The sequence below is a fragment of the Entelurus aequoreus genome, linkage group LG19 (assembly GCF_033978785.1).
Source record: "Entelurus aequoreus isolate RoL-2023_Sb linkage group LG19, RoL_Eaeq_v1.1, whole genome shotgun sequence".
NCBI lineage: Eukaryota > Metazoa > Chordata > Actinopteri > Syngnathiformes > Syngnathidae > Entelurus > Entelurus aequoreus.
In genome coordinates this window covers 34,572,150-34,595,624 of record NC_084749.1, presented here as the reverse complement: position 1 = coordinate 34,595,624, position 23,475 = coordinate 34,572,150, and the positions used below count along the sequence as shown (strand labels likewise).

General features: G+C 39.1%; 1 protein-coding gene and 1 long non-coding RNA gene across 3 annotated transcripts in view; one reads left to right on the top strand and one right to left on the bottom strand.

Annotated features, from left to right (window-relative positions):
- Positions 1 to 23,475, top strand: part of LOC133635315 (uncharacterized) — a 72,074-nt gene that overhangs the window by 5,314 nt on the left and 43,285 nt on the right. Inside the window, exon 2 of the long non-coding RNA XR_009822046.1 lies at positions 17,676 to 17,841. This is a non-coding gene — a long non-coding RNA (uncharacterized LOC133635315). The remainder of the gene's footprint in view (positions 1 to 17,675; positions 17,842 to 23,475) is intronic.
- The window catches only part of LOC133635314 (tensin-3-like), a 152,148-nt gene continuing 139,232 nt past the window's right edge, over positions 10,560 to 23,475 (bottom strand). Inside the window, exons 10-16 of one of the 2 annotated variants that reach the window (XM_062028390.1) lie at positions 22,382 to 22,477; positions 19,291 to 19,368; positions 18,998 to 19,075; positions 17,690 to 17,858; positions 17,529 to 17,597; positions 15,760 to 15,789; positions 10,560 to 11,708 (exon numbers count right to left, since the gene is read on the bottom strand). In XM_062028390.1, coding sequence (XP_061884374.1) covers positions 11,567 to 11,708; positions 15,760 to 15,789; positions 17,529 to 17,597; positions 17,690 to 17,858; positions 18,998 to 19,075; positions 19,291 to 19,368; positions 22,382 to 22,477 — 662 coding nt within the window. In that variant the 3' untranslated portion in view covers positions 10,560 to 11,566. The remainder of the gene's footprint in view (positions 11,709 to 15,759; positions 15,790 to 17,528; positions 17,598 to 17,689; positions 17,859 to 18,997; positions 19,076 to 19,290; positions 19,369 to 22,381; positions 22,478 to 23,475) is intronic. The other variant, XM_062028391.1, reaches the window with a different exon arrangement.

The following is a 23,475-nucleotide window of genomic DNA, read 5'->3' as shown; positions in this document are numbered from 1 at the left end:
CATTGTGGACGCCATCTTTGCTCCACAGTAAGTCTTTGCTGTCGTCCAGCATTCTGTTTTTGTTTACTTTGTAGCCAGTTCAGTCTTAGTTTCGTTCGGCATAGCCTCCCCTAAGCTTCAATGCATTTTCTTAGGGGCACTCACCTTTTGTTTAGTTTTGGTTTAAGCATTAGATACCTTTTTACCTGCACGCTGCCTCCCGCTGTTTCCGACATCTACAAAGCAATTAGCTACCGGCTGCCACCTACTGATATGGAAGAGTATTACACGGTTACTCTACCGAGCTCTAGACAGCACCGACACTCAACAACACATAATTTGCAGACTATAATTACTGGTTTGCAAAAAATATTTTTAACCCAAATAGGTGAAATTAAGATAATCTCCCACCGCACACCAGACTGTATCTCACGGCACACTAGTGTGCGCACAGTGGTTGAAAAACACTGGTCTACATAACATGTGATGGTGGTTCTTTGGTCAAAATGGTGCATAGATTATGTTTTACAGATCATCTTCGAGCTGCTTTCTGACGGTCGTTCCCGGATGCGCCGTTTTGTGGGCGGTCTTATTTACGTGGCTCACCTTTGACAGCGTCTTCTCCCCGTCTTCTTTGTTGTACCGGTGTTGTTGTTTCCGGACGCTACACCAGTACAACAAAGAAGACAGGGAACAACCACACCGGAAATGTGTCCCGTGAAAAACTAAAGTTCCTTGGGTGAGTAATGTAAACTCACTGTTATAGCACTTTCATGGCGAGTTTACTGACAGGTAGTTATAAGTAAGAACTTTACACTACTTTATATCAGAAATGGCAACAGCGGAGGATGAATGTCCCATAACAAGAACATAGACAAAAAGAAGAAGCTTACCGACTACAAAGGCGGATGTGCGCAATTCTTCAGGATTTATGCAGATCCTAAATACAGATCAGCAGGTACCAGAAGGTAAGAAAAGTTGCTTTTTTATTTATTTATTTATATTTTATTTATTTTTTATATGAATTTATTAATCAATCAACAAAACAATGCACAACAATACCACAACAATGCAATCCAATTCCAAAACAGTAGTGAAACAAAAATGAACATTATCGACAACAGCATCAATATTAGTAACAATTGCATAATAGCGCGATTAAAAAACCCTCATTGATATTATCATTAAAAACATTAATTAAAAAAATTATAATAAAAAAAATAGAAATTAACAATAGTATCACAGTTGCTTTTGCATAATATTGCGAAATAAAACGCCAGATAATGTCTTACCTTATACTCACACCATAATAATACTCGTATGTTGAAGCACATCAAACGGTGCAGCCTACACGTATCTCTTATGTTTGACTGCCATCTACTAGTCACACTTATCATTACACCATGTACCAAATAAAATTGAGGAAAAAAAAAAATGTAAGAGCGCCTTATAGTCCGGAAAATACGGTACACTACAGTGTGTTGGATCAACGTTCATGTGTATTTAAGACAATTAAATGGGTGGAAAATTGTGGGGGAAGAATATCAAAAACAAACAAACAAAACAAGTCTAATTAACCAAAAATGACACACCCCACATGGGGTACCTCTGGGGAATCTGTTGGAAACATCTGATGTCGAGGAAGAGTACAAAATGGTTCTGCCATTGGGTTGGTTGGTGGACCGGCTGTGCCAGCAACATGAGGGGTCCAGGTTCGATCTCCACTTCCGAGTCACTGCCGTCGTGTCCTTGGGCAAGACACTGTTCCCAGTGCCACCCACACTGGTTTAAATGTAGCTTAACTATGTGTTTAACTATGTAAAGGAGTCTCTAGGGAAATGAGCTATATAAAAATACAATCCACTTCACTACACATCGCTGAAATAGGTAGGTGAACAAATATGCATGATTTGTAGTAAATAAATTATTATCTTTGGACCGTAAAATGTGGATCATTTTCCCGTGACACAAAAGATGATCTCTTTTTTTTTTTTTTTTTGTCCTGTCCAGCTTCTCAGGCAAATCATATAGTAGATGTAGATGCCTATATCGGCTGTTCAAATTTACTTTACAAAAGAGAAGTGTATGATACTTCTCTTGTTGCCTTATTTGTATTTGACTTTATTAAATGTATTTATATTATCATTTGGTGCAGCCGGGCCGGAGCAGGAGGGGATAGAAAGAGAAAAAAAGGAAGACAGAGGGGGGAATTGTGGGGACAAGAGGGGGATTAGACAGAGAGACAAACACAACAACAGCAAACACAACAACAACAACAGTAGAGCAACATCAGCAAATACGACATGTACAAATATGATGGTAAAAGTAATAGCAAATAAGCAGTTAGCGAAACATGATGATCTCTGAGTTGGGGCACTACTGCTTTAGTGTTGTGTTGTTGTCCACTGTATAAGACATTTCTTAGCCTATGTCTTCTTCAAACGATGCAAACATGGACTATCCATCCATCCATTTTCTACCGCTTATTCCCTTTGGGGTCGCGGGGGGCGACCCCAAACAAGGACTATGCAAGGGAAAATTGAGCACAGTTCATATGACAGATATGATTTTATTAGTGTTTATTTGATATTATTCTTTTAAGACAGTGGTGCCCATGACGTCAATCGCGAGCTATCGGTCGATTGCGGAGGGTGTGTCAGTCGATCGCCAGCCAGGCATTAAAAAAATAAACCTAAAAATTAGCGATCATCAATCTTCACCACGACGTCACTTTCGTCGCTTGATTGACATTCACGGCACCGAGGGTCTTCTGAGATGACGCTGGCTGCTGCCAGCTCATTATTAAGAAAAAATTACCGACAGGAAGGCGAGAAACACTTTTTGTTTCAACAGACTCTCGCGTACCTGCCGTCAAAACTCTAAAGACCTACTGCACAGTTCCTGTCTTCACAATAAAAGCGCTGCTTCATCCTGCCTGCGCTAAAAAAATAAGAGTCTCAGAAAGCTGGCGTGCACGGAGTTTGCCGCCAATGTATTTCTTGTAAAGTGTATAAAAAGGAGTATAGAAGCTGGACAAATAAAATGCCAAAAACCAACCACTTTTTCATGTGGTTATTGTACAGAAAGGAGGACTTATTTCTCCTCCATTTGAAAATGTGGACGTTATCAGCACTGCTGTCTGATTCCTATCAATGCAAGTTATATTCTTGTCTTCATAAAAGAAAGGAATTTATATGTGTTAAACATCCTTGTATTATCATTAAACACATTTAACTTGTTAACAAAAATGTCTCTTTCATAAATAAATAAATATAAATTATGTATATGAATTAGGTAGATTCCCTCGACTTGGTCAATTGAAAAGTAGCTGGCCTGCAGAAAAAGTGTGGGCACACCTGTTTTAAGACATCATTTTAGAGATGGGAGAGCCAAAACACATTACTGTCCACTAATGCCTCAACTTATTAAAGTTAAAGTACCAATGATTGTCACACACACACTAGTTGTGGTGAAATGTGTCCTCTGCATTTGACCCATTCCCTTGTTCACCCCCTGGGAGGTGAGGGGAGCAGTGAGCAGCAGCTGTGGTCGCGCCCGGGAATCATTTTGGTGATTTAACCCCCAATTCCAACCTTTGATGCTGAGTGCCAAGCAGGGAGGTAATGAGTCCCATTTTTATAGTCTTTGGTATGACTCGGCCAGGATTTGAACTCACAACCTACCAAACTCAGGGCGGACACTCTAGTCTAACCACTAGACCTATGAGTTATGTTATGTTACAGTCTTATTCCAAAATGGAAAAAAATCATTTTGTCCTCAAAATTCTCCATAATGACAATGAGACATTTTTTTATAAAATATATCCATCCATCCATTTTCTACCGCTTGTCCCTCTCTGGGTCGCAGGAGGTGCTGGAGCCTATCCCAGGTGCACACCCTGAACAAGTTGCCACCTCATCGCAGGGCCAACACAGATAGACAACATTCACACTCACATTCACACACTGGGGCCAATTTAGAGAAAATGCAAACTCCACACAAAAAATAATAAAAATAAACAACTAAAAAATTCACATGTACTGAAAGGGGAATTGCACTTTTTTTATTTATTTTGCAGACAGATTTTAAATATTAAATAAATGCGATCAAAAGTTCGATTACAATGGAGCCTATGGGAGCCGCGCAATTACGCCTGTAAGGCCCTTAAAAAAACATCCAAACACCTTCATTAGGGTTTAACATACATGATGTAAGTACAGTATATATGTAATGTGGTATTAGGAACATTTATAATAACATTTAATATTTACGTATGTTGATCATTTTAAGCGTACATTAATTTCAAAAGGGCATCACGTTTGCTTTTTTTTCCGTCATCACTGAATATTACTCAATGCAAACTTCATGAGAGCTAGGAAACATAATAAAACATCACATACTGTACAAGGTCTGTTGTCAGTAGGATGCAGACTACTAGGATGTTCATATATTCACATTTTAGATGAAGAATGACTCATAATCTTCACGAAGTAACGGGGTGGGAGGGGCAGGGGGACCAAGTGTCGCCCTCGCCCGTTCCAGGTCCTAAATAGCTGTCAAAGTTGACCAACTTGTCGGAATACCTACTCAGACGTCTTCTGTCCAGGTGAGATGCATGATTTATGATCTACAATAAACTAACAGGGAGTAAGGAAGCGAGAAAGCAGCAGACCACTCAATGATGTAAACATAGGGACACACGATGGTGATCATCAATCAATCAATCAATCAATGTTTATTTATATAGCCCTAAATCACAAGTGTCTCAAAGGGCTGTACAAGCCACAACGACATCCTCGGTACAGAGCCCACATACGGGCAAGGAAAAACTCACCCCAGTGGGACGTTGGTGAATGACTATGAGAAACCTTGGAGAGGACCGCATATGTGGGTAACCCCCCCCCCCCCCCCCCTCTAGGGGAGACCGAAAGCAATGGATGTCGAGTGGGTCTGACATAACATTGTGAAAGTCCAGTCCACAGTGGATCCAACACATCAGCGAGAGTCCAGTCCACAGCGGGGCCAACAGGAAACCATCCCGAGCGGAGACGGGTCAGCAGCGCAGAGATGTCCCCAACCGATGCACAGGCTAGTGGTCCACCCGGGATCCCGACTCTGGACAGCCAGCACTTCATCCATGGCCACCGGACCTATGCAACTCCCCCTCGCAAGGGACAGGGGAGAAGAGGAGAGAAGAAAAGAAACGGCAGATCAACTGGTCTAAAAAAGGGGGGTCTATTTAAAGGCTAGATTATACAAATGAGTTTTAAGATGGGACTTAAATGCTTCTACTGAGGTAGCATCTCTAACTGTTACCGGGAGGGCATTCCAGAGTACTGGAGCCCGAATAGAAAACGCTCTATAGCCCGCAGACTTTTTTTTGGCTCTGGGAATCACTAATAAGCCGGAGTTCTTTGAACGCAGATTTCTTGTCGGGACATATGGTACAATACAATCGGCGAGATAGGCTGGAGCTAAACCGTGTAGTATTTTATACGTAAGTAGTAAAACCTTAAAGTCGCATCTTAAGTGCACAGTAAGCCAGTGCAGGTGAGCCAGTATAGGCGTAATATGATCAAACTTTCTTGTTTTTGTCAAAAGCCTTGCAGCCGCATTTTGTACCAACTGTAATCTTTTAATGCTAGACATAGGGAGACCCGAAAATAATATGTTACAGTAATCGAGACGAGACGTAACGAACACATGAATAATGATGATCTCAGCGTCGCTAGTGGACAAGATGGAACGAATTTTAGCGATATTACGGAGATGAAAGAAGGCCGTTTTAGTAACACTCTTAATGTGTGACTCAAATGAGAGAGTTGGGTCGAAGATAATACCCAGATTCTTTACCGAGTCGCCTTGTGTAATTGTTTGGTTGTCAAATGTTAAGGTGGTATTATTAAATAGATGTTGGTGTCTAGCAGGACCGATAATCAGCATTTCCGTTTTCTTAGCGTTGAGTTGTAAAAAGTTAGCGGACATCCATTGTTTAATTTCATTAAGACACGCCTCCAGCTGACTACAGCTGTTGGTCAGCTTTAGGGGCATGTAGAGTTGAGTGTCATCAGCATAACAGTGAAAGCTAACACCGTACTTGCGTATGATGTCACCCAGCGGCAGCATGTAAATACTAAAGAGTGCAGGGCCAAGAACCGAACCCTGGGGAACTCAGCACGTTACCTTGACATAGTCCGAGGTCACATTGTTATGGGAGACGCACTGCATCCTGTCAGTAAGATAAGAGTTAAACCAAGACAAGGCTAAGTCTGACATACCAATACGTGTTTTGATACGCTCTAATAAAATATTATGATCGACGGTATCGAAAGCGGCGCTAAGATCAAGAAGCAGCAACATAGATGACGCATCAGAATCCATCGTTAGCAATAGATCATTAGTCATTTTTGCGAGGGCTGTCTCCGTAGAGTGATTTGCCCTGAAACCGGATTGAAAAGGTTCACAGAGATTGTTAGTCACTAAGTGTTCATTTAGCTGCTGTGCAACAATTTTTTCGAGAATTTTGGAAATAAACGGAAGGTGGGAGACCGGTCGGTAGTTTACCATGAGGTCAGGATCGAGGTTAGGTCTTTTGAGCAGAGGATGAATAACCGCTTTTTTGAATGCTAGGGGAACAGTGCCGGAGGAAAGTGATAAGTTTATAATATTTAACACTGATGGACCTAATAATACAAACAGTTCCTTGATAAGTTTCCCAGGAAGTGGGTCAAGTAAACATGTTGTTTGTTTTATCCCACTTACACGCTGTAATTATTCCTCTAATGTTATTTCATCAAAAATAGAGAGGCTATTTTGGAGGGTAGTGTCCGTCGTATATACAGTCGTATTTGTGTTAATAGAACCCAGTTGTAGCTGGGATGCGTTGTCTTTAATCTCCTTTCTAATGAGTTCAATTTTCTTATTAAAGAAATTCATAAAATCATCTGCCGAGTGGGTGGAGCTACTGGGAGGAGTCCCTTGTTGGGTTCGCGATGCTACTGTACTAAACAGAAATTTAGGATCGTTTTTGTTGAGGCGGATGAGATTTGAGTAGTATTTAGCTTTAGTTAAGGTAAGCATGCGTTTATAAGTTATTAAACTATCACTCCATGCTTGATGGAAAACCTCAAGTTTAGTCGCGCGCCATTTGCGTTCCAGTTTTCTACATGATAATTTATGAGCTCTAATTTCTTCTGTAAACCATGGGGTGCGCCTTTTAGGGGCCCTTTTTTGCTTTAGCGGTGCTATACTATCAATAATTTCGCGCAAGGCATCGTCAAAGTTGTTAGTGAGGTTATCAATAGAGCCGACATAATTTGGGAATGGTGCCATTACCGAAGGCAGTAGGTCAGCAAGAGTCATCGTTGTGGCAGCATTAATGTTGCGGCCGCTATAGCAGTTATTATTATTATTAGCTTGTTGACAATGAGTCAAAACTTCAAATTTTATAAGGTAATGATCGGACATTACTTTAGTATATGGAAGTATCATAACTTTGGAGGTGGTGACACCCCTGACAAGCACTAGATCTATTGTATTACCGTTGCGATGCGTGGGTTCATGTATTATTTGTGTAAGACCACAGCTATCAATTATGGTTTGGAGCGCCACGCACTGAGGGTCCGATGGGGTATTCATATGGATATTAAAGTCCCCCATTATGATTATATTGTCGGCGTGCGTCACTAGATCAGCAACGAACTCTGAGAATTCACTGATAAAGTCCGAATAGGGCCCAGGGGGTCGGTAGATAACAGCCAGGTCGAGAGGTAGCGGTGTGACAGACCTCATAGTAAGCACCTCAAACGATTTATATTTATTATTTAGGTTAGGGGTAAGGTTGACATTTTCATTGTATATTAGTGCGACACCCCCTCCCCTTTTAAGAGGACGGGCAACATGCGCATTCGTATAGTTAGGAGGAGATGCCTCATTGAGCGCAAAAAATTCGTCTGGTTTGAGCCAGGTTTCGCTAATACCAATGACGTTAAGATTGTTGTCTCTAATGACCTCATTAACTAATAACGCCTTAGGAGACAATGATCTTATGTTTAAAAAGCCCATATTATAGGTATTAGGCTGTTTTGACGAGTTTTTGTTAAGATTATCCGTAGTGGCAATATTAACAATGTTGCGTTTATTATGCGTAGTGCACTTTAAATAGTTTCGACCATATCTAGGAATTGATATGACGGGAATTTTCCGATTGTTTGCTTGGTGCTGCAATAGACTGGACATATCATAATTTGCCACCTCAGTAGAATGCATGTCCACCTCTGACACAGACACAACAGAAAAAACATTATGTGAATTGTGTATTATTCTAAGAGAATTGCTATGCGTACATGGATTATCCAGCCTGGCGCTGGCTAGTTCTAGCTTAACTGACTCCTCACCCGGACTAACAGACATTGTAATTGCCTGTGACCGGGCTTGCTCTAGTGTAGTCAGTCAAGTGAGACTTAAATAGTAGTCTATGTTTCTAGACAGGATGATGGCGCATCATCATGGCGCCGCTATAAATAGTTTGTCTGTGTAAGCACTATAACAACAATATCACTAATACTTGGTTGATATTAAAATCATGAAATGTAAATGGGGTATTGTTGGCGCTTTTTGACTGGTTATTTATTGGATGTTATGGGCAAAATAGAAGAGCTCCCACTGGCTCCGCAGTAAGCTGACTTTTATTTACTATTATACTATTATCCATACTATTATTTGCATTTTTAAAAATACATCCATCGTCATGTCTTTCATAATGATTGTGAACAATAGTCAAAATTCCAAAACAAGTGCAGTTCCCCTTTAAGTATTCAAAGCCTTTGCTGAATACTTTCTGGATGCACGTTTGGCAGCAACTACAGCCTTAAGTCTTTTTGAATACGACGCCGCAAAAGCTTGGCACACCTATCTTTGGGCAGTTTTGCCCATTCCCCTTTGCAAGGCCTCTCAAGCACCATCAGATTTGATGGGAAGCGTTGGTTTTCAGCCAGGATGTATGTGTACATTGCTGCATTCATCTTTCTCTCTATCCTGACTTGTCTCCCAGTTTCTGCCGCTAAAAACATCCCCACTGCATGATGCTGCCACCACCACGTTTCACTGTAAGGATGGTATTGGCCTGGTGATGCCTGTTTTCCTCCAAACATAATGCCTGACATTCACGCCAAAGAGTTCAATCTTTGTCTCATCAGACCAGAGAATTTTGTTTCTCATGGCCTGAGAATCTTTCAGGTGCATTTTGGCAAACTTTTTCTCCCAGAAATGGCCACCGTCTGGCCACTATACTATACAGGCTTGATTGGTGGATCGCTGCAGAGATGGTTGTCCTTCTGGAAGGTTCTCCTCTCTCCACAGAGGAATGCTGTAGCTCTGACAGAATGACCATCGGGTTTTTGGTCACCTCTCTGACTAGACAAAGATGAATGCAGCAATGTACAGAGTCATCCTGGATGAAAATCAACGCTTCCCATCCAACCTGATGGCGCTTGCAAAGAGGAATGGGTGAAACTGCCCAAAGATAGGTGTGCCAAGCTTGTAGAATCGTATTCAAAAAGACTCGAGGCTGCAATTGCTGCTAAAGGTGCATCAACAACTGTAAATAGCTATGTACATGTGATTTTTGTTTTGTTTATTTTAATACATTTGCAAAAAAGTTTTAAACATGCTTTTTGCACTGTCATTCTGGGGTATTGTCTGTAGAATTTTAAAGGATAAAATGAATGTATTCCATTTTGGAATAAGGCTGTAACAATGTGGAAAAAGTGAAGCGCTGTGATATCATAATATCAATGCTACGGGGATAGTGTAAATTTGCTTTTTCAGTAAGTTTAAGCGGTAAAGGAAAAATACTTGGTGTTAGCGTTCAAGCTATGACAAGTTTTTTTCACATGACTCCTGTGGGTTTTTTTTTTATTACACATACCATATTTATCGGACTATAAATCACAGTTTTTTTCATAGTGTGACTTATACTCAGGAGCAACTTATGTGTGAAATTATTAACACATTACCGTAAAATATCAAATAATATTATTTTGCTCATTCACGTAAGAGACTAGACGTATAAGATGTCATCGGATTTAGCAAATAGGAGTGACAGATTGTTTGGTAAACGTATAGCATGTTGTATATGTTATAGTTATTTGAATGACTCTTACCATAATATGTTACGTTAACATACCAGGCACATTCTCAGTTGGTTATTTATGCGTCATATAACGTACACTTATTCAGCCTGTTGTTCACTATTCTTTATTTATTTTAAATTGCCTTTCAAATGTCTATTCTTGGTGTTGGGTTTTATCAAATACATTTCCCCAAAAATTGCGACTTATACTCCAGTGCGACTTATATATGTTTTTTTCCTTCTTTATTATGCATTTTCGGCCGGTGCGACTTATACTGCGGAGCGACTTATACTCCGAAAAATACGGTAATATATGATGGTATCTAACTTCCTGTTTTTGAAATCTGCCCATTTAAGGGCTTGTGGTTTGAATTTTCTTGCTTTTCAAAAATTGTTACGCTGCATGTTTGGATTACATTCTTTTAGTTGTATGGACATGTTTATTGATATTGAACAATTACCATAGCAACACAGACACAAGCCAGCAGCCAAGGTTTAAAAGTTGAAGTCAGCATATCCACAGTTACAAATGATTACAGTAAAACATTTTTTTATTGAACTTGTTTTTTGTTTTGTTTTCTCAATTTTGAGCTCTTAAAACTCAGGTGTTAAACCATGTTGTTGTTTTTTTCAAAATAAATTATCACTGAATTATCAATACTCTTGTCAGTAGTTTTAAGTGCTCGATCATTTTACCCAAACACATACTTGTAAATGGTAAAATCAGAGAAATGTATAATTTTCTAGTGGTATCTTATTATTTTCCATAGCTGTACAAAAACAATACAATTCAAAACTGTACTCAAATTCAAATCATATTACATTACATGTGACATAATAGCACAAATCCTGAGATACACTCTTCTTTTTATACAATGTATGATATTATACAAAAATACAGTTTCTGGCATGGATGAAGTATATTTAGAAAAAATACTTTCATACATCCGAATAAATGGATACATATTTAGTGAAATATAAACACAGCACAAAGGTTTTCCAACATACGAAGCCACAAAATAATGGTATTACACCTTACAGTTGTCCTTGTGTATGTGAAATCCACTTTTAAAAATAAGTTAAACATTAAAAAAAAAAATTTATAATCAATCTCAACAATGCTATTTTTACCCCGGCTATCAATGAGAAAAGCAACAAGGTTGTGACAAAAATGTGATATAAATTGTGAAAATCAAATTTCCATAGCAGACCCTCTATAAAAAAAGAGTCCTAGTATCAAATTATCCCCTAGTAAGTATGTTTTTATTCTTTGATCAGTCATAAATGAATTCATGCACTCCATGGTAGCGTTGAAGCACACTCCGCACAAACATTTCGAGGAGGTGCTGGAGTTTCTTCGTTTGAGCATTTGATGCTCGTGTTCTTCAGGTTTTGGTTTGTGAATGTTACAGTTGTATTGTTTGGAGTCAGTGCAGTAAGTCTGTTGGAGTTTCCTCACTTCTTGTGTGACCCGATCATGACCTTTGAGACAAAGTTGACAATTGCACTCGCTGGCTGCTCTGGGTCATGTTCGGCAAAGAGATGGCAAATATTTTCAGTCTCACTCTGAGATTTCCTCGCTACAAACCCAAAGATCCTGGGAGGAAAACAAATAGAGATATTTAGATTAGAGCTGTGCAGCAATTTAAAAAAATGAGCAATTGATTAATAATGTTATGTAATTAATGAATCTATTGAATATATTTTTCAATCTCCCCTAAAAATGTTGAGAAAAGCCACCCATCTATCCATTTTCTACCGCTTGTCCCTTTCGGGGTCGCGGGAGGTGCTGGAGCCTATCTCAGCTGCACTCCGGTGGAAGGTGGGGTACACCCTGGACAAGTCGCCACCTCATCACAGGGCCAACACAGATAGACAACATTAACACTAATTCACACACTAGGGCCAATTTAGTGTTGCCAATCAACTGATCCCCAGGTGCATGTCTTTGGAGGTGGGAGGAAGCCGGAGTACCCGGAGGGAACCCACGCAGGCACGGGGAGAACATGCGAATTCCACACAGAAAGACCCCAAGCCCGGGATTGAACCCAGGACCTTCGTATTGTGAGGCGCATGCACTTAACCTTAAATGTCTTGTTCATCATTATTCCAAAAAAATAGCTTCATTAAAGGGGAAGTGCATTTTTGGGGGAATTTTGCCTATCGTTCACAGTCATTATGAAAGACATGACGATTGACGGATTTTTTATTTTTTTATGCATTCGAAATATTAAATGAGCATAAATAAAAGTCAGTTTACAGCGGAACCGATGGGAGCTTCACTATTTCACCCATAAAATCCGACAAATAACCATTCAAAAAGCGCCAACAACACTCAATTTACATTTTGTGACTAAATTATCAACCAAGTATTAGTGATATTGTTATTATAAGTGCTAATGCAGACAAACTATTTAGAACTGGCAAGGACAACACAAAAAACGTTTCTTTCCCCTGCTTCCTCCAACATGTTTTCTTTGCGAGGATTATGAGACGTTCTTCATCTAAACGGGAATATATGAACATCCGAGCAGTCGGCATTCTAATGACAGCAGACCGAATACAGTAAGTAATGTTTTATTATGTATGTTGGCTCTCATGAAGTCTGCAGTGAGCAGAATTCAGTGATGAAGAAAAAAAAGCAAACGTGATGTGTTTTTGAAATTAATGCGCGGTGTATGCTTAAAAGGATCAAAATACGTAAATATTAAATGCTATTATGAATGTGTCAGTTACTACATTACATATATACTTACATCATGTATATAAAACCCTACTGGAGGTGTTTGGATGTTTTGTAGGGGCTCTATAGGCAGAATTGAACAGCTCCCATGGGCTCCATTGTAAGCTGACTTTTTAATCACATTTATTAAATATTTAGAACGCATTTAAAAAAAAAATTCATCCGTCGTCATGTCTTTCATAATGATTGTGAATGATAGGCAAAATTCCAAGGAAAGTGCAGTTCCCCCTTAAAGGCCTACTGAAACCCACTACTACTGACCACGCAGTCTGATAGTTTATATATCAATGATGAAATCTTAACATTGCAACACATGCCAATACGGCCGGGTTAACTTATAAAGTGACATTTTAAATTTCCCGCTAAACTTCCGGTTGAAAACGTCTTTGGATGATGACGTATGCGCGTGACGTAGCCAGTGAAACAGAAGTATCGGTACCCCATTGAAAACAATACAAAATAGCTCTGTTTTCATCTCATAATTCCACAGTATTCTGGACATCTGCGTTGGTGAATCTTTTGCAATTTGTTTAATGAACAATGGAGACTGCAAAGAAGAAAGTTGTAGGTGGGATCGGTGTATTAGCGGCTGGCTGTAGAAACACAACCAGGAGGACTTACTTGGATAGCAGACGCGCTAGCCGACGCTAGCCGCCAACCGCACGGATGATCGGATGAAGTCCTTCGTTGCGCCGTCGATCGCTGGGACGCAGGTGAGTACGGGTGTTGATGAGCAGATTAGGGCTGGTTGGCATAGGTGGAACGCTAATGTTTTTAGCATAGCTCTGTGAGGTCCGGTTGCTAAGTTAGCTTCAATGGCGTCGTTAGCAACAGCATTGTTAAGCTTCGCCAGGCTGAGAATTATTAACCGTGTAGTTACATGTCCATGGTTTAATAGTATTGTTGATCTTCTGTCTATCCTTCCAGTCAGGGATTTATTTATTTTGTTTCTATCTGCATTTGAGCCAGATGCTATCACGTTAGCTCAGTAGCTAAAGAGCTTCGCCAATGTATTGTCGTGGAGATAAAAGTCACTGTGAATGTCCATTTCGCGTTCTCGACTCTCATTTTCAAGAGGATATAGTATCCGAGGTGGTTTAAAATACAAATCCGTGATCCACAATAGAAAAAGGAGAGAGTGTGGAATCCAATGAGCCAGCTTGTACCTAAGTTACGGTCAGAGCGAAAAAAGATATGTCTTGCGCTGCATTCTAGTCCGTCACTCTAACGTTCCTCATCCACGAATCTTTCATCCTCGCTCAAATTAATGGGGTAATCGTCGCTTTCTCGGTCCGAATCGCTCTAGCTGCATTGAAAACAATAGGAAAATATATGAGGAGGCGAACAACTGACTACGTCACGCTACTTCCAGTAGGGGCAAGGCTTTTTTTTTATCAGAGACCAAAAGTTGCGAACTTTATCGTCGTTGTTCTATACTAAATTCTTTCAGCAAAAATATGGCAATATCGCAAAATGATCAAGTATGACACATAGAATGGATCTGCTATCCCCGTTTAAATTTAAAAAAATTCATTTTAGTAGGCCTTTAAGTCATTGATTGTTCTTAACAGTGGCCGACAGGGGCAAAGGCGTTGCAATGTCCAAAACATACACAAACAAAACACATGCAACTTCACAAAACACAACACACAAGTGCTGGGCAAACTCACAGCAATGTCCAACTCCCCCCCCCCCCAAAAAAAAACACATGCAAAATGAGGAAAACTAAACGGAAGTATACGATGAAACCGGAAGTTAGCTATGTAGGGCCAAATGGGGCAAAATTAAATAAATAAATTTAATGTGTCATTAATTTATTTCATGTATAATCATATTTAATCATTCATCTAATTATTGAGTTAATTATTTCATGATCAAATTAATTATTTGTAATTATTTATTTCGTGATTTCATTATTTAACAATTTAATTATTGATTTCATTGTTTCATGATGTAATAATTTAATGAATTAATGACACATTTTAGCCATTATTTGAAGATCCATCCATCCATCTTCTTCTGCTTATCTGAGGTCGGGTCGCGGGGGCAGCAGCCTAAGCAGGAGAGTCCAGACTTCCCTTACCCCAGCCACTTCGTCCAGCCCCTCCCGGGGATCCGAAGATGTGCCCAGGCTAGCGTGTCCTGGGTTTTCCCCGTGGCCTCCTACTGATCGGACGCACCCTAAACACCTCCCCAGGGAGGCGTCCGGGGGACATCCTGACCAGATGCCCGAACCACCTCATCTGGCTCCTCTCAATGTGGAGGAGCAGCTGCTTTACTTTGAGCTCCTCCCGAAAGACCAAGCTTCTCACCCTATCTCTAAGGGAGAGTCCCGCCACCCGACGGGGGAAACTAATTTTGGCTGCTTGTACGCTATGAAGGCATGGAAGACAGACAACAACGGCTCAATGTCCCCCAGTCTAATTAAAAAACACCACTTGGGTTCAGATCGGGGATGGTGGGCCTCCTAATCACACCCTTCCAGGTCTCACTGTTGTTGTTCACATGAACGTTGCCACAGCAGAACAAAAGAGTCACAAGTAGAAGCGCTCTTTGGTTTGGTAGCCCTCCCCCCACACCCCCAAGAACTACAAAGTTTTTGCCTTCAACCACCACCCAGCTCACACTGTACCGAACTACCTAGACTCCAACCGCACGTGGTGAACCCATTAGAAGGGGGACCCAGATTACCTCACCATCATCTGGATGAGGCACCAGGGGTAAAAAGCCCCTGACAACTGAGCTCTTAGGATTATTTAAATGCATAAACGTCTTAATTGCGATGAGGTAATGGCTCAAGAAGGAGTGTATAATATTTTGTGAATAACATAGACGATCTAAAACTGAAGGGTAAAGTTGAGAAAACACATTAGTCCATCAAAAAGATGAGCATGAAAGTACGCACTTTGCTGTAGAATCACTGCCTCTTGTCCATCTGTGTGGAACAAAATAGTCATTAGATCCAACTATTTCCGAATAGCAACAGTAACTTAAGAAAGGCATAAAAAAAACAAGTGTTTAAGTCCCAAGGACAGGGCTATTCAACTAAATTGCTCTGGGGGCCACATTTCCAGAAAGCTAAGGGCCCGGGGGCCAGACTGTCTTATTTTGTATAGTTCGGAAAACCAATGTCCTCTACAGTAGACATTTGATTTTGGTCTATTTATTTTGTTAGCGTTACAGGTAGAGATGTCCGATAATGGCTTTTTTGCCGATATCCCGATATTGTCCAACTCTTAATTACCGATTCCGATATCAACCGATACCGATATATACAGTCGTGGCATTAACACATTATTATGCCTAATTTTGTTGTGATGCCCCGCTGGATGCATTAAACAATGTAATAAGGTTTTTCAAAATAAATCAACTCAAGTTATGGAAAAAAAAAATGCCAACATGGCACTGCCATATTTATTATTGAAGTCACAAAGTGCATTGTTTTTTTTAACATGCCTCAAAACAGCAGCTTGGAATTTGGGACATGCTCTCCCTGAGAGAGCATGAAGAGGTTGAGGTGGGGGTGGGGGGGGTTAGGGGGTAGCGGGGGGGGTATATTGTAGCGTCCCGGAAGAGTTAGTGCTGCAAGGGGTTCTGGGTATTTGTTCTGTTGTGTTTATGTTGTGTTACTGTGCGGATGTTCTCCCGAAATGTGTTTGTCATTCTTGTTTGGTGTGGGTTGACAGTGTGGCGCATATTTGTACTTATACGGCCACCCTCAGTGTGACCTGTATGGCTGTTGACCAAGTATGCTTGGATTCACTTGTGTGTGTGAAAAGCCGTAGATATTATGTGATTGGGCCGGCACGCAAAGGCAGTGCCTTTAAGGTTTATTGGAGCTCTGTACTTCTCCCTACGTCCGTGTACTACTCCGTACAGCGGCGTTTTAAAAAGTCATACATTTTACTTTTTGAAACCGATACCAATAATTTCCGATATCACATTTTAAAGCATTTATCGTCTCTAGTTACAGGAGCTGTTAGCTAGTCAAAAATCATCTATATGACAGCCTCTATGGTTTTTAGGAAGTATTTTTTAACCTAATTGTCAGCACACCATTTGAAAAAGCACAAAAGATGAAAAAAAGAGGACCTAAAATTGGAACCCTGAGGAACTCCACTACTATATTTAAAAAGGTTAAACAAATGAACACGTGTTGCATCTAATGTAAACAAGCTACAGTAACACCTTAGTTACATAAATCACATTACAAAAAATGTTTAACTGTCAAAACGGAGAGGACTTAAAGGGGAGCCTTGAGGAACGCCTTAGTTATCACACGTTTGGACCCCAGTGTTCTATGTTTGGTTGAAATGTCAACGTAAGGATCTGCCAATGTGTTTACAGTGGTCCTTACAACAGGAGCACTGTGATGTTTTTAGGAATTAGCTGCAAAAATATTTGTCTCCAAATTTCTGAACTAAACTTCAGAGCCGGTATAGTGTCATTCGCGGGCTGGATTTGGTCCCCAGGCCGCCAGTTGAATAGCCCTGTCCTAGGAGGTCAAACAAGTTGAATGCAAAATAAAACCAAATTCAACACATGTCAAATGTGTTGATTACTGTATTGATTTTATGTGCCCAATAAAATTATTACTTCATCCTCTGTGATTGCGAAACCACGTCTCAACGTGCAAGGATGTGAGCTTGTGTTGTAAATGTAAACAACAATTACCTTCTGCCCTGCGGGTCCAGAGAACAGAAGATGACTGTGTTGACTGCATAGTGTCTTCTGAAAAACAGCCTTAAGGAATGATATATAGTTGAAATAGTGTGTAATGAAAATATAGTATTTATTTTGTGATTGTATTGTATTGTGCAGACATCCACACTTACTTCCTCTGGTTGTCTGTGAGTGTGATTCCCTGTGCTGACACCTTAAAGTGGACAACAGTCGAGGCTGACGGAGGGTCCATGGCGAGTGTCAGCGTGGTCGCTTTCTGAACTGCCTGGTGTCCCGTGAGAGACTCCAGTTCCACAGAGCCAAGGTACCACACATTACAAGCTACAAACATATTAAACACATATGTTTTATGAAACACAATATAAGTGGACTTGTTTTCTAATGCAGTGTTTTTCAACCACTGTGAGATACAGTCTGGTGTGCCGTGGAAGATGATGTAATTTCACCTATTTGGGTTAAAAATATTTTTTGAAAACCAGTAATTATAGTCTACAAATTATGTGTTGTTGAGTGTCGGTGCTGTCTAGAGCTCGGCAGAGTAACCGTGTAATACTCTTCCATATCAGTATGTGGCAGCAGGTAGCTAATTGCTTTGTAGATGTCGGAAACAGCAGGAGGCAGCGTGCAGAGAAAAAAGGTATCTAATGCTTAAACCAAAAATAAACAAAAGGTGAGTGCTCCTAAGAAAAGGCATTGAAGCTTAGGGAAGGCTATGCAGAACAAAACTAAAGCTGAACTGGCTACAATGTAAACAAAAACAGAATGCTGGACGACAGCAAAGACTTACTGTGGAGCAAAGATGGCGTCCACAATGTACATCCGAACATGACATGACTATCAACAATGTCCCCACAAAGAAGGATTAAAAACAACTCAAATATAATTGATTGCTTAAACAAAGTAGATGTGGGAAATATCACTCAAAGGAAGACATGAAACTGCTACACAGAAAATACCAAAAAAAGAGAAAAGCCACCAAAATAGGAGCGCAAGACAAGAACTGAAACACTACACACAGGAAAACCGCAAAAAACTCCAAATAAGTCACAGCGTGATGTGACGGGTTGTGACGGTACACCTACATTGAGACAAGAGCTATATTAATGCATGGTTGGTTATGGTTTAAAGTCATATCCAACAATTGCGACAACGACTTTTTACTGTCAACTGCGTTTCATTTTTTAATTATTTCTGCTGGTGGTGTGCACCAATACAAAAAATGTGCCTTGGCTCAAAAAAGGTTGAAAAACACTGTTCTAGTGTATTGTACTATTATATTCTCTAAGTGCATAACACTAGTAAGATCTTGCAGTATAACTCAGTGCTACACCGCAGCAAATCTAATCTCTTAACATGATTATCATAAGACAGAATTTGTGTGTATTGCATCGTAACTGAATCATACTAGCACAGTTAGCATAGAATTTCACAGAAACATTAATTTAATTATTTTTTTCTACCTGCCCCTTGCTTTAAAAGCTCGGCTGCTGAGTTTGTTGCCGTATTTGCCGACGAGTCACTGAGCTCCTCCAACGGGTCTGCAAGAAAAGTCACACAAAAAGGAGTCAATGCAAAAGAAACACACAAGCCTCTTTATTTTTATTAGCAGCAGACAAATATTGAATTGCATCAAAACTCTTGCAATGACTTACATTGACACACATTTCTAACTTGGTTAAGATTTAATTTCCATATTGTGTAGACACGTTTCTGTTTAATACATGTATCACATTTACAGTAGTATAGAGCCTACCTCTGTCAGGCAGGATGAGCTTGCAGGGCAGAGCGAGAGGTGTGATGGAGTGTTGACACACCAGAGCAGTGAGACTTCCTGAGAGAAACACACAACATGAATTCATAATGAACATTAGATGGCAAGAACAACAGAAAAACCTAATAAAAAATGGAGAGTTTATCTGCAGACTTTCACAGGATAGCAATAACCAGTTGAGATGGTCAGTAATCAACAATAAACTGCTGACGGACTGCACTTAAAAAAAGTAAATACAAGCTGTGTCTTTATTTGTTTATGTGCTTATTTCTGTACTTACATAGGGCCTAATCTACTAAGATCCCAAGTACCACACATTAAGAAGTGTGTGCAAATTATAAAATTGTGAATACTATTAGAGGGTGTGTTGCGGGTAATCTACTAAGACTGCATGGCGGAATTGATAACAAGTGCACAAGTGGTGCTGACAGCCCTATTTAAAGGAGGTGTGAGGTGTCTACTGGCTGTTACCATGGAAAAACTTATTTACGGCACATCTACTGTATGAACTCCATCCTGTAGTGTTTTACGATATTGTTGAACATGCAGCACGTAACTATAATCTGTACCACCTTTTCTGGGCAAAATAGAAAACACGATTTAGACAACAGAACCTTTTTTAGTATGACGAAGAAGTGCTGAAATGATCTTTACCCAAGAAAATGCACGTGGCAGAAGGTTTTTCAGAGGAGATGAATCAATGATTGATATACCGGTATATATATATATATATATATATATATATATATATATATATATATATATATATATATATATATATATATATATATATATATATATATATATATATATATATATATATATATATATATATATACCTGTATATATATTAGGGGTGTGGGAAAAAATCGATTCGAATTCGAATCGCGATTCTCACGTTGTGCGATTCTCATTTTTAAAAAATCTATTTTTTATTTTTATTTATTTATTAAATTTTTTATTTTTATTTTTTTTAATTAATCAATCCACCAAAACACTACACAGCAATACCATATCAATGCAATCCAATTCCAAAACCAAAACCGACCCAGCAAAACTGCAATAAACAGAGCAATTGAGAGGAGACACAAACACGACACAGAACAAACCAAAAGTAGTGAAACAAAAATGTATATTATCAACAACAGTATCAATATTAGTTACAATTTCAACATAGCAGTGATTAAAAATCCCTCATTGACATTATCATTAGACATTTAAAAAAAAAAAAAAAAGAACAATAGTGTCACAGTGGCTTACACTTGCATCGCATCTCATAAGCTTGACAACACACTGTGTCCAATATTTTCACAAAGATAAAATAAGTCATATTTTTGGTTCATTTAATAGTTAAAGCAAATTTACATTATTGCAGTCAGTTGATAAAACATTGTCCTTTACAATTATAAAAGTTTTTTACAAAAATCTACAACTCTGCTTGCATGTCAGCAGACTGGGGTAGATCCTGCTGAAATCCTATGTATTGAATGAATAGAGAATCGTTTTGAATCGGGGAAAAAAATCGTTTTTGAATCGAGAATCGTGTTGAATTAAAAAAAAAAGATTTTGAATCGAATCATGACCCCAAGAATCGATATTGAATCGAATCGTGGGACGCCCAAAGATTCACAGCCCTAATATATATATATATATATATATTTGTATATATATATATATTTGTATATATATATATATATATATATATATATATATATATATATATATATATATATATATATATATATATATATATATATAGTATATAAAGTACAGGCCAAAAGTTTGGACACACCTCATTTAATGTGTTTTCTTTATTTTCATAAGTATTTACATTGTAGATTGTCACTGAAGGCATCAAAACAAAAAAAACAAAAAAAAAGGTGAAATAACTGAAAACATGTTTTATATTCTAGTTTCTTCAAAATAGCCACCCTTTGCTCTGATTACTGCTTTGCAGACTCTTGGCATTCTCTCGATGAGCTTCAAGAGGCAGTCACCTGAAATGGTTTTCACTTCACAGGTGTCATAGTTTTGATGCCTTCAGTGACAATCGACAATGCAAATAGTCATGAAAATAAAGAAAACACATTGAAATGAGAAGGTGTGTCCAAACTTTTGGCCTGTACTGTATGTATATATATATATATATATATATATATATATATATATATATATATATATATATATATATATATATATATATATATATATATATATATATATATATACATACGTATACTGTAACTCCAATATAAAGAAGAAAAAAAATTAGCCCATATCTAGCACTAAAAATAGGCAAAACAATCTGTAAATAGAACAAGAAATTTGGTAGATAGACGAAAACCTCCAAACGCTCCAAACAAAGCAATGATCCAAGAACATACACACCAAATAACCAATGCAATGGAAAAATGTTTTACATAGTCACTGCAAAATTAGAAAACAAAACGAATCAGCAAATGCCAAAAACACACTATCAAAAAAAAACAACTGCATGAAAGAAATGCTTCATATTCGCTAAACAAAACAGATGTTTGTCATGCTACCAGTGGAGCCAGACCCCGGGGATGTCCATCGTTAAAGACATTAGCGGGATGTCCACAAGAAGGTTGACTGACCTCTGAAGAGGCGGAATGAAAATTAAAATGTTAATTTAAGTCATTGTAATATTAATATCAATAATTTAAAGCAACTGGTTTACATTGCTAATGTTATCATTGCTTGGTCTGGCCAACTTCCATTTTGTTCCTTAAAGTTGCAGCATTTCGCTTGTGCAGTCTTTGTAGGATTTGTATGTGTTTTTTTTTTGCATTTGCATTAATTAAAACATTGCATTTGTTGTTGATCCTGCAAGGTCTACGTGATTACAGTATTTCTTATTTTCAGCATTTTTTTTATGGTATTTTGCGTATTTCTCACAGTAAAAAAATCCTTTATGTGTATATTTGGCGAATCTAAAAAATACTACTCATATTCTAGTACAACAATCAACATTATGTAAGCATCATTTAGATTGAAAGGTGTAATACTTTCAGGTTGGGAATTATATTGACTGCAGCTGTAGTATTCTCACCAAAGTACGGTTCATTGGGGCAGCCTTTGAGACGAACTCCTTTCTGGGTGCACTCTATCAGGAAATGTCGAACCAGCTCATTGGATGCATCTGCAACTGCATAAACACAATATTATCATTAGGGCCCGAGCAGGAAAGTACCTGCAAAGGCCCTGTTGAAACTGCAATTTTGTATTATTATTATTATTTTCCTCCCACTTAGGACGCATTTTTGAGGCATTCGGCATACACGAAAACTCCCCAAATTTTGTACAGATGACCTACAGGGGTCTAATCGGATATTTTAGAGGTCCCGAAACAGAACTTCAAAATTTGGCTCGATAGCGCCCCCTTTAAAGTTGGGGAAAAAATTATAATTTAGCCCCTCGTCCCAGAATCACGTATCGTCCCGGAAATCGCTAGAGACGTCCTTCATGACAGGACGCACAAAAAAGTCTCAAGAACCCATATGAACATTTTAATTTCCCCTTGGGGATTAATAAAGTATTTCTGATTCTGATTCTGATTTCTGATGTGGAAACAGACAGGAAATAGGTGAGGTGGGCGGGACGGGCTCCGGGGGCGGGGTTATAGGGGGGAGGAGTATATTTATCGGTAGAATTCACTGAAATTCAAGTATATATATATATATATATACTGTATATATATACAGTATATATATATCATACTTGCCAACCCTCCCGGATTTTCCGGGAGACTCCCGGAATTCAGCGCCTCTCCCGAAAACCTCCCGGAAGAAATTTTCTCCCGGAATTCAGCCGGAGCTGGAGGCCACGCCCCCTCCAGCTCCATGCCGGTCTGAGTGGGGACAGCGGCGACAGTCTGTTTTCACGTCCGCTTTCCCACGATATAAACAGCGTGCCTGCCCAATCACGTTATAACTGTAGAATGATCGAGGGCCAGTTCTTGGTTTCTTATGTGGGTTTATTGTTAGGCAGTTTCATTAATGTCCTCCCAGCGCGGTAACAACACACAACAACAGCAGTCACGTTTTCGTCTACCGTAAAGCAGTTTGTCTGCCGTAAACAGCAATGTTGTGACACTCTTAAACAGGACAATACTGCCATCTACTGGATAGCCTACGGAACACTGAA